Below are 13,053 nucleotides of genomic sequence, written 5' to 3'. Positions count from 1 at the left end.
ACACACTCTACTGTGAACAGCACCGTCTCCTAAAACGAAGAATTATCTGGGCCCACTCACAATAGAGCTGGACTTGAAAAGTCCTGACCTAGACCAAAGGCTTCTGCATCCGAAAGATCTATAATATCCTTCAGTTCTTAGATTTTTTTGGTTCTATAAAAATCAAGAATGAAGAAACTAAAAATATGTAACTGGAAAAATCTCCTCTTTGCTTAAAATTTTACTTAAATTTAGTATCAGTTTGACCATCTTTTTGTTAATTCTTTCTGATCACATCCGAATTTTATCACTTTTTCAATCTGCAGAAATGCAATCTTGGTTCTCCTGAAGATTTCCTCTCCAAAGCTTTAGATCCTCCTCAGCTTCAAGTAATCAGCAATGCAATGAATTTACTCCGAAAAATTGGAGCTTGTGAACTAAATGAGCCTAAACTGACTCCACTGGGCCAACACCTTGCAGCTCTGCCTGTGAATGTCAAGATTGGCAAGATGCTTATTTTTGGTGCCATTTTTGGCTGCCTGGATCCAGTGGTAAGACAAGCAACACTGGTGCTTCTTCCCTGTAAATACCATTTTGGTTGGGGAGGTATTAAGTTGGGAAAAGTTTTTTAACTAAAGAGGGTGTCTGTACTAACATTAAAGCCAGAAAATCTGAACGCTTAATGAGAATTTTTGAATATTTAACTTTTTATATTTATATACAAGAAAATATCTTCACCCATATACTCTTGTATATGTAGGTATTCTTTTGTAAAAGGGTTTTGGCTTATCTAGACTTCCGCTATCAAACATCCCACTTGAAATATTTACTTAATTCTTTCTGTGTGTGTGTGTGTGTGTATATATATATATAGTAAATGATTCATATAGTAGATGAATTCATTGAGAGTTTTGAACTCCACACTTAAGTAGACTCAAAACTTCCTTCCTTTTTTCTGGGTTTTCTCTGAGCTAGCAGTTACCAGCAATTCTGTTTTCTCAAATTATCTCAGAATTAACAAACTTTTTGCCTCTCTCTGAATCTCTTGCCTGCTTTGCCATTCCAACTTTATCAAGTTGTAGCCTTTTCTGAGACTACAAATAAGGCTGTTTGAAATAAAAATGGGGAGAGTATGACTCACTCTAGTCTTCTTTTTTTTTTCTAGTATCAGAAATATATACCAGAATTGTGTTGAGTTCAAGAAATATCTACTGCCATGATAGTTGATCTGAAAAGTTGCAGCAACAACAAATGGGTTGTTATATAGTCCAGATTATGTAAGAATTATTTAAAGAGCATTGCAGGCAATGGAAATTCAGACTCAGCGTCAAGATTCTGATCTGTGATTAAGGAATTTCTTTTAACCGTGTGACAATCAGTCACTTGCACAAATACTCATTTTTTAAAATCCCTGATTCTGTTGGTATTACTTCCCTGTCTCACAAAGATGATATTAAAAGTAAATGACAGATTTTTAAAATTCCATAAAATGAAACTAAAAGTAACTAATTAAAATGAAAATGCTAGCTATTATAGAACACAGTAAATTCAAAAGAAGAAACATGCAACTTGAAAGTGCTGTTGTTTTATGATTTGCTTTCTATTACAATACAAATCAGCTTTCAGTATGTACCTCTTTTAAGGTTAAATTTTTTTGTTTATTTATGGGTAGGCAACATTAGCTGCAGTTATGACAGAGAAGTCTCCTTTTACCACACCAATTGGTCGAAAAGATGAAGCAGATCTTGCGAAATCAGCCTTGGCCATGGCAGATTCAGATCATCTGACAATCTACAATGCATACCTGGGGTAAAGAAATAATCTGGGTTTTGTCAGTAGGTCAAACCTGAGGGTATTTACTGTTTAAAAAATTTATCTTTGACTTTTATTAAAAAGATACATTTAAGGTTTAAATTTAATATTAACTAGTTACTTCCTCTGTCAAGTATAATTACTTTAGACATTTGTATTTTTATTATCCTAAAATTTAAGAACAATGTACTTTGTATTACTATGTGTATATTACCTTATATTTGAAGTTATTAATTTTCTGTTATACATAAGCAAAAAATACCTATATTGTAGTTGAAATTGACTGGCTCTTAGAACAGGCAAGGCCCTTCCTCGTTTTATATGATTATAATATAATTAAAGCTATGGTTAGTACCTCTGAAAATGAGTTTGAAAACATTAAACTTTGGTCATTTTTCTTACGTAGATGGAAAAAAGCACGGCAGGAAGGAGGCTTTCGTTCTGAAATAGCATATTGCCGGAAGAACTTTCTTAATAGAACATCACTGTTAACCCTAGAGGTAAGTCTTAATGCAGCTGTCTTAATTTAGGGTCATATGGTAGACCAGTGGGATTATTTTGGAAAAAGAAATGCCTAGGATAGTGCTTGACACATAGTAACTGTTTAATAAACATTTGCTGAATTAATAAATTTGTGATTTTTTTGTTTTGTTTATCACAACAGGTAACCTGTATTACAAGGTGATTCAAAATAGTATTTAACAGGGACTTCCTTGGCTGTTCAGTGGTTCACAGCTGTTCACAGACTCTGTGCTTCCAAAATAGTGTTTAACAATCATATTATATTCAGGAAGTGGTCAAAGATGCAACATGATTTCATAGAAATAACACTAGTTTGGGAATTAGGATAGTTGTCTATTCAACAGCTCAAGCTTGGAGAAGGTTAATTTAGTCTCAGTTTCTCATTTTAAAAAAAGAAATTGAATTGGGCATATTCTACAGTTTTTCTCAACTCTGAAAACCAATTGTCATTTTGAATTATTATGGAAATTTTCAACTATACATAAAAGTAGACAATAGTGTAGTGAACTGTGTACTCATTTCCCACTTCCATAATTATCAACATGTGCTCAACCTTGTTTTACTTATACCCCCCTTAATCCACTATCTGCCCTCTAGATTATCCTGAAGCAATCCCAGATGTCAGGTTGTTATATATCTCTGAAGTATAGGACTTTTTTCTTTAGCATTATGCCTTGAAAAATAATTTCTTTATATCATCAACTATACAGTGTTTATCCCTGATTTTTCATAATTTTTTTTTTTTACAGCTAGTTCAAATCATGATCCACACAAGGTCCACACATTAAAATTGGTTGATATGTCTTAAGTTTAGGACAACATTTAAAAGGAAATGGTGTTTAGAGCAGATGTGCTATAAAACTATTCAGAAAATAAACTTACCTTTCACATAATTCCCCTATTCTATGCTCATATTTTAAAAGGTTGTCTGGCTCAGGTTCAAGATAAGGAGAGAGAAGCAACACTCCTTTGTCTGCACCCCACTTCCTCCAGGCCTTCAAGTTGCCTCCCACTCCCTCCCTTCTATCAGCCTTTTCTTCGCCTCCCCTAGGCTACAGGGTTTTCAGTTCTTTACCATTCTTGTAGTATCACAGCAACTGTCTTGTCTGATTTTTCTTCTCCTGGAATTAAAGTCCCTTAAGTCCCAAACCAGAAACCTCAAGGAAATCCTAAATGTAAACTCAATCTTTTAATCAACTTATATCCTGTCTACTTTAAAATTACTCCTCCTTGCAAGACAGCAAGAGACACAGATGTAAAGAACAGACTTTTGGACTCTGTGGGAGAAGGCACGGGTGGGATGATTTGTGAGAATAGCGTTGAAACATGGGCATGTATATTATCATCTGTGAAACAGATCGCCAGCCCAGGTTTGATGCATGAGACAGGGTGCTCAGGGCTGGTGCACTGGCATGACCCTGAGGGATGGGATGGGGAGGGAGGTGGGAGGGCGGGTCAGGAGGGGGAACACATGTGCACCCATGGCTGATTCATGTCAATGTATGGCAAAAACCACCACAATATTGTAAAGTAATTAGCCTCCAATTTTTTTTTAAATGGCAAATAAATAAATAAAATTGGATTAAAAAAAAATGCTCATCCTCCCTATGGTATTTTAGCTGATTGGCACTACTAAAGGTAAAAAAAGATTTTAAGCAACAAGTTTAGATGGTTGCCATTAATAAACATTGTCAGAGTTCTTTAGGAAATTGTTTCCCAGAGACAAGTGAAGAAGGTTCTTGCAGTCTAGGATCAGAGTCCTCTGTAATTCTTCCTCAGTATTCTCTATGTGATCATCCTTACTGAGTAAAACTATTGAAAGCAGAGCTACTGCTAAAGTAGATATACTGAATGAAAATGCATTCAGGCACATATTTATTGCTTTCACATATTAGACATTCATATTTTATGATATTTAAAGTCTTAGATAATCTGTACCAAAAAATCAGTTATGTTATATAATCAGGTGACCCTTAACTTTTCAGTATCTTTTTTTCTTCCCTAATGTAATTTAGGCTATAGCTTAGTAAATAATGATTGGGCATCATGTCAGTTTTTTTTTAATTGACGTATGGTTGATTTATAATATAACATTTCAGGCATACAGCATAGTGATTCAGTATTTTTCTAGATTACACTCCATTAGAAGTGATTACAAAATACTGACTATAATTCCCTGTGATGTACAATATATCCTAGTGGCATATCTGTTTTATACATACTTGTGTGTACCTCTTAATTCCATAGCCCTATCTTGCTCCTCCCCCTTTCCCTTCCTCCAGTGGTAACCACTTGTTTGTTCTCTATATCTGTGAGTCTGTTTCTGTTTTGCTATATACATTTGTTTATTTTAGATTCCACAATTAAGTGATATCACACTATATGATATGTATGTCTTTCTCTGTATGTCTTTCTCTGCCTTATTTCACTAAGTATACTGTTTAGTCCATCAACATTGCTGCAAATGCCAGGTTATCTTTTTTTTTTTTTTTTCATTTTTACAAAAGTTTTATTATATATTTATGGAACTTGAGGCATAGTAATATATTAAGACATTTCTTCAAAGTATTAGCTGTGTTAAACTTGAAAATAAACTGATATGTTAATGAGATGCATAATCTAAAGAGTTTGCTAAACTAATAAAGTATTATTTATTCAAAGAATAATGCACAAGGACTTCCTTGGCGGTCCAGTGGTTGGCATTCCATGCTTCCAATACAGGGGTCATAGATTTGATCCCTGGTCAGGGAACTAAAATCCCACATTCCATGAGATGTGGCCAAAAGAAAAACCAAGAATGCAGAGATATATACTTCATGCTGCTGGCTTTACTTAGTAATATGATGGATTAGGAAAATATTTGACAAATGTTAATATTCATAATAAGGTTAGAAATGAAACATTTTAACATGCCAAATTCTATAAGGTTTTTTAAATTATCATGTAGTTGGTTTATAATATTAATAAATTTTAGGTATACCACATAGTGACTCACAAATTTTAAAGATTATAGTCCATCTATAGTTACTACAGAATATTGGGTTTTATTGGGTATATTCCATGCGCTGGCAACATATCCTTGTAACTTAATTATTTTACACATAGTAGATTGTACCTCTCAGCCACCTACCCCTACCTTGCCCCTCCCTCCTTCCCTCTCCCTATTGGTAACCACTAATGTGTTCTCTGTTTGTGAGTGTTTCTTTTTTGTGTTATATTCACTAATTTTATTTTTTTTAGAGTCCACATATAAGTGATAACATATAGTATTTGTCTTTGTCTGACTTATTTCACTTAGCATAATGCCCTCTAGTCCATTCACTTTGTAGCAAATGACAAAAATTCATTCTTTTTTTTGCCAAATAGTATTCCATTGTGTGTGTGTATGTGTGTGTGTGTATTATCATCTTTCTCCATTTGTCTATTGATGGACATTTGGGTTTCTTCCATGTCTTGGCTATTGTAAACAACTATGAACATTGGAGTTCATGTATCTTTTCGAATTAGTGTTTTCATTTTTTTCTGGATATATGCCCGGGAGTGAGACTGCTAGATCATGTGGTAATTTTCTTTTTAGCTTTTTGGAATCCTGTCCATTTTGATAGGAAACAGTAATATAAAGTACAAGGCTTCTTTAATCGATTATGATCTTGTCTCTTTTTAACAAACCAATCTAGGATGTAAAGCAGGAGTTAATCAAGTTGGTTAAAGCAGCAGGATTTTTATCATCTACAACTTCTAATAGCTTGGAAGGAAACAGAGCCACACAGACACTCTCCTTCCAAGAAATTGCCCTTCTTAAAGCTGTACTTACTGCTGGACTGTATGACAACGTGGGGAAGATAATCTATACAAAATCAGTTGATATTACAGAAAAATTGGCTTGCATTGTGGAGACAGCCCAAGGCAAAGCACAAGTACATCCATCCTCAGTAAATCGAGATTTGCAAACTTATGGATGGCTTTTATACCAGGAGAAGGTAAAGTGCTCATTCTTAAATTCCAGTATTTGGGACATTATTCTAGAAGTCGCAAAGAGTCAGACACAACTGAGCGACTTCACTTCACTTCACTAGAAGTCAATCATAACAAATTTGGATGCCCACCAAATACTATATATGGTTCTTAAACTGAGTTATTCATGTTTATTCATATTTGAAATCAAGATGTTCATGGTTTCTCAACAAAAATATAGACATGTCTTTTTTCCACATTTCCAAATAAGGGGGATATGGAATGGGATAGAACTAAACGTGATGTTCCAACAGTCTGAGACACAGTACAACCTAAGATAACTTAATAGCAAATATCTGTAGATTAAAACAGTCAATCTTTTGAATCATAGCTCATTAAATTAATAAAGATCCATAATTTCAAGCATTGGCTTGAGTAACTCCCAGCTTATCAGCAAACTTAAATGTGTAAAACATGACAAATTCCTGACTAATGGTCATTGCTGAACCTTGCTGTAGAAACTGGACACTTTGAAACTTAATCATAATTTTATCTTTCCACTAATTATTTAACAGTATTAGCATAACACTGCTTATTCATACTTTATGTTCAAGGTATACAATTCAACCTTACAATTAATGTTTAAAATCCTTTAATAGTATAAATACACAGATGGTGACTGTATTATTATAAAATAGACTGTGCAACAGAATGTAGACATGTAGCTTTATAAAACATGATTTAAAATAGTAGCAAATTACAGAAAAATGCTTACATGAAACAGATAAATGAATTTTTTATTATTTTAGGCTGTGAAGTGTTTTTTTTTTTTTTAAATACAGATACGATATGCCCGAGTGTATTTGAGGGAAACTACCCTAATAACCCCTTTTCCAGTGTTACTTTTTGGTGGTGATATAGAAGTTCAGCACCGGGAACGCCTTATCTCTGTTGATGGCTGGATCTATTTTCAGGTACGTGCTACAACTGATCTTAAAATTTTACTGCCAGTACCATTGAGGTAGTTTTTTTTTTTTTAATTGGAGTTTGCATGATTTCTTCCTATGGTTTGACTTAAATAGAAGACATCTGTATTTTATCTTGCCTGTATGGTTTTAAATCTGTTTAAGTTTAAAATCAAACTATATTCCTAATTGCATATTGCATTTATTGTCAGTAATAATAATTTGCCATGTGTGTGGACTTCAGTAATTAACTTTACATGGATCATCCTAATTTAATACCCCTAACAACCTTGTTAGACGATTTCTTTCTATTGACTAGGCACTTAAGTTGAGTGAGAAGTTAAATAGCTTACATGGATTGTTAATGGTAGAGCAAGGTTTAAACCTAGAACTGTCTGATCCTCAAACTTGCGCTCCTTCTGCTATATCATGCCACCTATAAAAAGACACAAATTCATTTGATTCATACTGTTAAAATTCTCCTCTGGAAAAATTAGACCTACCAGTGCTACCGACAGTAAGTTTATTTCTGTGTAACTTATCAACATTGACCACTTTAAGCAAATCTAATATATTCTGCTATGATATACAATGATAGCTGTTTGTCTAAGACTGGAGATGTAAATTTTAAAGGCAGGTTAAAAAATATGTGCACTTCTCACAAAGAGGGGGAGATGGTGATAGTGTTCTATAACTGGATTGTGGTGACGGCTGTACAACTCTATAAGTTTATTAAAAATCATTGAGTTGTACACTGTGAGTAAATTTTTATGATCTATAAATTATTCCTCAATAAAGCTATTTTTAAAAATTCCATTTTAAAACCTGTAGTCCTCTTTCTTCCTCTTCCGGGGACGATATCTAGAGGCACTCAGGATGGTCCAGTGTCTGACCTACCGTCGTAGGCCGTCCTACAGCACAGCCTCTAACAAAACCAGGCTGTCCCGAATCCCTGGTAATGGAATTGTTTACCTTTATACCAAGAAGGTTGGGAAAGCACCAGAATCTGCATGTGGGCTGTGCCCAGGCCGACTTCAAGGAGTACATGCTGTGAGACCTAAGGTTCTTATGCGGTTGTCTAAAATGAAAAAACACATCAGCTGGGCTATGATGGTTCCGTGTGTGCTAAATGTGTCCGTGACAGGACAAGCATGCTTTCCTCATCAAGGAGCAGAAGATGGTTGTGAAAACGGCAGCACAAGCACAGAGAAAGCTAAATTAAAAAAGGAAGCATTTTTGAGCAATAAAATCAAAAAGCACAAAAACAAAACTGTAGTCCTCACTCCCATAGAGTTGATACAAGAGAAGAAAACAATTGCAAAATGGTCGCTTTATTCTGGAAAGAGGTATCAAGTTTATGGGTACTTAATAAGGAAATTGAAGTTTATGTCTCTTAGCTGCAGACAGTAATTTATTTTTCTCATAACATTTTATATTTAAGTCAATATGTGTTAAAGCACATCATAAGGCATATATGCTTACCTTGATTTTATTTGAACACATTCACACTCCCTGGGATTAACGTTGTTCAATTTGTCATCTCTCAACAGGCACCTGTTAAGATAGCTGTCATTTTCAAGCAGCTACGAGTTCTCATTGATTCTGTTTTAAGAAAAAAACTTGAAAACCCTAAGATGTCTCTTGAAAGTAAGTATGTGACTCTAAGAAAGAGGAACTTTCTCTGAGGTTCTCATTATGTTTCTCTACCAGTCTTTCAAATGTAGAGCTGTTGGTCTGTAATCCTTCAACAGAAATCTGCAATGGACACCTGAGTTGCCTCTTAGTCTGGTATGTGCTTTGCTATGCTTAGTCACCCAGTCATGTCCGACTCTTCATGACCCCATGAAGCAACCTGTAACCTGCCAGGTTGCTCTGTCCATCGGGATTCTCCAGGAAAGAATATTGGAGTGGGTTGCCATGCCCTCCTCCAGGGTAGTCTGGTATAGTATTCCCAGACTTGCCAAATGATCAGAGTTATCCTGGCAGTTGTTAAATATATATATATATTGTTTATATATATCTATATTGTCCAAAGACCTAACTCAGGCATACTGAATCTCCTCTATGGGAGAGGCCTATGGTCATATTGTTATTTTATAGTCTTTTCATCTGTAATACTTCTCTGTACTACCATCCCCATTTTTAAGTGCAGTTATTTTTAATAAACCAGGTTGTTTTTCTGGTAGAATTTCTTACGTTTAGGATTTGGGCAGCTGCATCTTCATGCTTTGACTTATTGTTTCTCTGTTCCCTATATTTTCTGCAAACCTGAGTTTGAGCTCTTGGTCAGGAAGATCCCCTGGAGAAGGGCATGGCAGCCCACTCCAGTCTTCTTGCTGGAGAATTCCATGGACAGAGGAGCCTAGTGGGCTACAGTCCATGGGGTCACAAAGAGTTGGACATGACTGAGCAACTAACATACATACACATTCTCTATATTTCCTGAAAACTGATAGTTATATCTAATGACTTGATTAGAATCTGGTTTTTAGGAAAAGAATATTTTTTGGTTGGTGCTATATCCTTCCCATTGCATCACATCAGTTTGATTTTCCTGTATGCTAAGAATTGATCAGTTTGTTCAGTGTGATTACACTTAACAGACATCCCAATTAATTCTAGTCGGTAGGCAAATTGGGGAGCCACTGGTCTAGTGCTACTGCCCTGAAGTCTCACACTTTATGTTGATTTCCATAACTGAAGGTGAATGAGTAAGCACTTAACTGTGTTAGTTTTCCTGTACTGCTGGAAACTTAGATCAGGTCTTATGGGCTCTTCCCTTGAGGAACTCTGCACTACAACACAGCCTAAAACAAACCAAAAAAATACATTAAGGACAGGTTGAACCTCAACTTTTAAATTAAGAAAAATCAATTTTAAAATGATTTCAATGTTTCCCTTTGCCATAACAGGAAAAGTAGAACCTGCCCTCTGATGAAGCATGTATCTTTGATGAGGGCGGATGAAGTACATTAGTGTCCTCTATTTCTGGACTTAGAGAAGTTGGGATACAAGGGACACCAAGCTTTTGAAAAAGAAATAACTGAAGTTGCTCTTGTATTTTCTTTTACTATACTATTCCTCAGACTAAAAATCATAGTTCTTTCTAGACCTGTCATGTTCACCTTACAGCCAGTGAACTTTCTTCCCTCACTCCTTTTTATTTAATGCCACTATAGCCTCCAAGAGCCTGAGTGTTAGGCCATGGGCCCAGTTATCAAAATTCTCCATTGCAGTCATTGAAACATAGGCCATTTTCTTACTGAAATGTCTAATAAGAATTTCAGTCTTGGAGTCATGATAATTACAACTATTCAGAAAGTAGTTATGAAGTCACAATATCAGACCAACTGATTAAAAGCAGAGGCAGCTGTTAAAACCTCTAATAAATAATGTAGCCCTTATTTAGTCTGTTTGTCCAATTAATTGGTATTTGATTCCTTTGTTGTGTAGAGAGGTCTGTCACTTTGACATCTACATTTCTAGAGCACTTCCCTGGTAAATTTTTTTGTTTTCTTGGAACTAAACATGGAGAAACAGATAAAGAGTGCTTTATTCCTTGCCGATAACTGTTGGCATCCTGGCTAATTCTGAAGTACATGGATGAATCAAAAAGTAGACTTGAACTAGGTGAAAAAGTTAGGAAATTTACTGTCTCAATAGAATTTTTAAGAAATAATAGAGGTATATCTAGTTTTATAAGTGAATATTGCTGGTGTTAACTCTGTATTCTAACTTAAAAGAATCTTTTAATAAAGTATACCTGTGATTTACATGTGTATACACTAAAAAATTAGTCAGTGGTGAATTTATTCATTGGTTTTTTTCTTCTTCCATCCAGATGACAAGATTCTCCAGATCATTACTGAATTGATAAAAACAGAGAATAATTGAAACTGCAATTCATGATCAACTGCTTTGAAGAGAGTCATTAAATTATGTGAAAATGGACCATCCCATGAAGTATTTCAGTACTTAAAATGTTGGTACTAGTCATCATGTGAAGGTGGTGGGAAAAAGCACATACTTTAAACGTGTGAAATTTTCTAATTTCTTTTTAATGATAGTTATTCTCAGTGTATTTGCCACTACATTTACAATAAATTCTTTGGTATCATCCATGTGGTATGCATCATCATGTGCCTTATGGGCAAAGCCTGTGTCTGTAGTATTGTAACTTACTATTGTGATTCCCTGCGTACCCACCTGATCCTCTTATCAGTCCTTGATGTCTAGAGAGTTCAAACCTTCTTGAGGAGGAAAAGGTCTAAAGATCTTTCTCCCAAAGGAGAAAATGAGCTCCAAAACCAGTTGTAATTAAATTTTCACAAAAATATACAACTTCAGTTATTTAATATTTGATAGGAAAAGTCAAAACTTAAATAAGGTATACACTATTAATAGATGCCATCTACATTAGTAGCATTCACTAAAGCACGGAGGATAGGCAGCAATGGATAATGGTACTGTCAAGCCGGGGTGACACCATTTGTATCATTTTCCTCAATCATAAGCTTTGATATCACTGCTCTTGAATCTTTTTTGTACCAATAATAGGATTGATAAGGTCAGTAACTTTAAGATACTAAAGCATACTTAGATATTTTTCAGTGGTTTTCTTTGTTTCACTTACTGAGGATTTTTGAAACTCCGTCTTGATTATGTTGAGGAATTTTCCATTTTCTGTCAAGATTGTTTAGGACCCTCAAATATATTTTTGTGTAGACCAAATGGCAAAAATTGTATCTGAAGGACAAAAGATTAGAATTGAGTAGGTACTTAGTGACTAGAATTGACCCTCCACACAGTTGTACCAACCCTCCACACAGTCAAAAATCTGTGTGTAACTTTTGACTCCCCCAAAACTTAACTTCTACTAGCCTACTGTTGGCCAGAAGCCATACAGCTGATTAACATATATTTTCTGTTATATCAGGGCTTCCCTGGTGGCTCAGCTGGTAAAGAATCTGCCTGCAATGCAGGAGACCTGGGTTTGATCCCTGGGTTGGGAAGATCCCCTGGAGAATGGACCACCTACCCACTCCAGTATTCTGGCCTGGAGAATTCCATGGACTGTATAGTCCATGGGGTCACAGAGAGGCAGACACAACTGAATGCCTTTCACTTTCACTTTTCTATGTTATATCTAACGTACATTTTACACATTCATGAATACCTTTTTCTTAATTTTTTTTTAAAATATTTCTAGGCTTCATGGCTCATCTGCAGGTTTTTTACATTGTTGCAAACGTCAAAAATTTTCCAATATATTTATTGAAAAAAAGTCTCTGTAAGTGAACCCACACAGTTCAGACCTATGTTGGCCAAGGGGCAAGTGCATTTGTTGATGAATGAATAAAAGAAACTGTAACTTTCACTTTATGTGCAGATGAAAGTAAAAATAGTAGCCATCTCTCATTTTAGGTTTCTGCTTGCAGTGTGAGAAGTGAATTGACAGCAAGGAGTCAAATGTGGCTATGGTTAGGAATCCCTCTCCGGTGCCATTAATAGAAATAGAAATGTTAAATCAAAGAGCTAGATAGGGTGCTGGAGGCAGTTCAACTTGTGAAATACAAGGACATAGAAACTGTGAAGTTGTGCTGGTGGAACTAACGTTAATAGACTACTTGGTGTGTGCATGCTAGTGCCCAAGTGTTTTTTGTATACTGACTTATTTAATCTCCACAACAACCCTACAAGGTAGGTAGTGCATTATCTGCATTTTACAGATGAGGAGCCTGAGGAAGTGAAATAACTGGTCCAAGATCAGGCTGATCGTAAGAGGCAGAAGAAGCATCATGGCTCTGGCGCCATTTACATA

The 13,053-nt window shown here is 35.4% G+C and overlaps 1 protein-coding gene and 1 pseudogene across 1 annotated transcript in view; both read left to right on the top strand.

The window, feature by feature from the left end:
* The window catches only part of DHX29 (DExH-box helicase 29), a 45,412-nt gene extending 34,061 nt beyond the window's left edge, over positions 1-11,351 (top strand). The window contains exons 21-27 of the mRNA XM_065905788.1: positions 306-530; positions 1,652-1,788; positions 2,198-2,291; positions 5,991-6,293; positions 7,110-7,241; positions 8,783-8,879; positions 11,074-11,351. Coding sequence (XP_065761860.1) covers positions 306-530; positions 1,652-1,788; positions 2,198-2,291; positions 5,991-6,293; positions 7,110-7,241; positions 8,783-8,879; positions 11,074-11,126 — 1,041 coding nt within the window. The 3' untranslated portion in view covers positions 11,127-11,351. The remainder of the gene's footprint in view (positions 1-305; positions 531-1,651; positions 1,789-2,197; positions 2,292-5,990; positions 6,294-7,109; positions 7,242-8,782; positions 8,880-11,073) is intronic.
* Positions 7,253-8,753, top strand: LOC136146741 (large ribosomal subunit protein eL34-like; annotated as a pseudogene).
* Positions 11,352-13,053: the final 1,702 nt, after the last annotated feature.

Source organism: Muntiacus reevesi, chromosome 14 (assembly GCF_963930625.1).
Source record: "Muntiacus reevesi chromosome 14, mMunRee1.1, whole genome shotgun sequence".
In the NCBI taxonomy this organism is placed as follows: Eukaryota; Metazoa; Chordata; class Mammalia; order Artiodactyla; family Cervidae; genus Muntiacus; species Muntiacus reevesi.
Note: the sequence above shows the minus strand (reverse complement) of the source record. Positions and strands in the feature narration are given on the sequence as shown.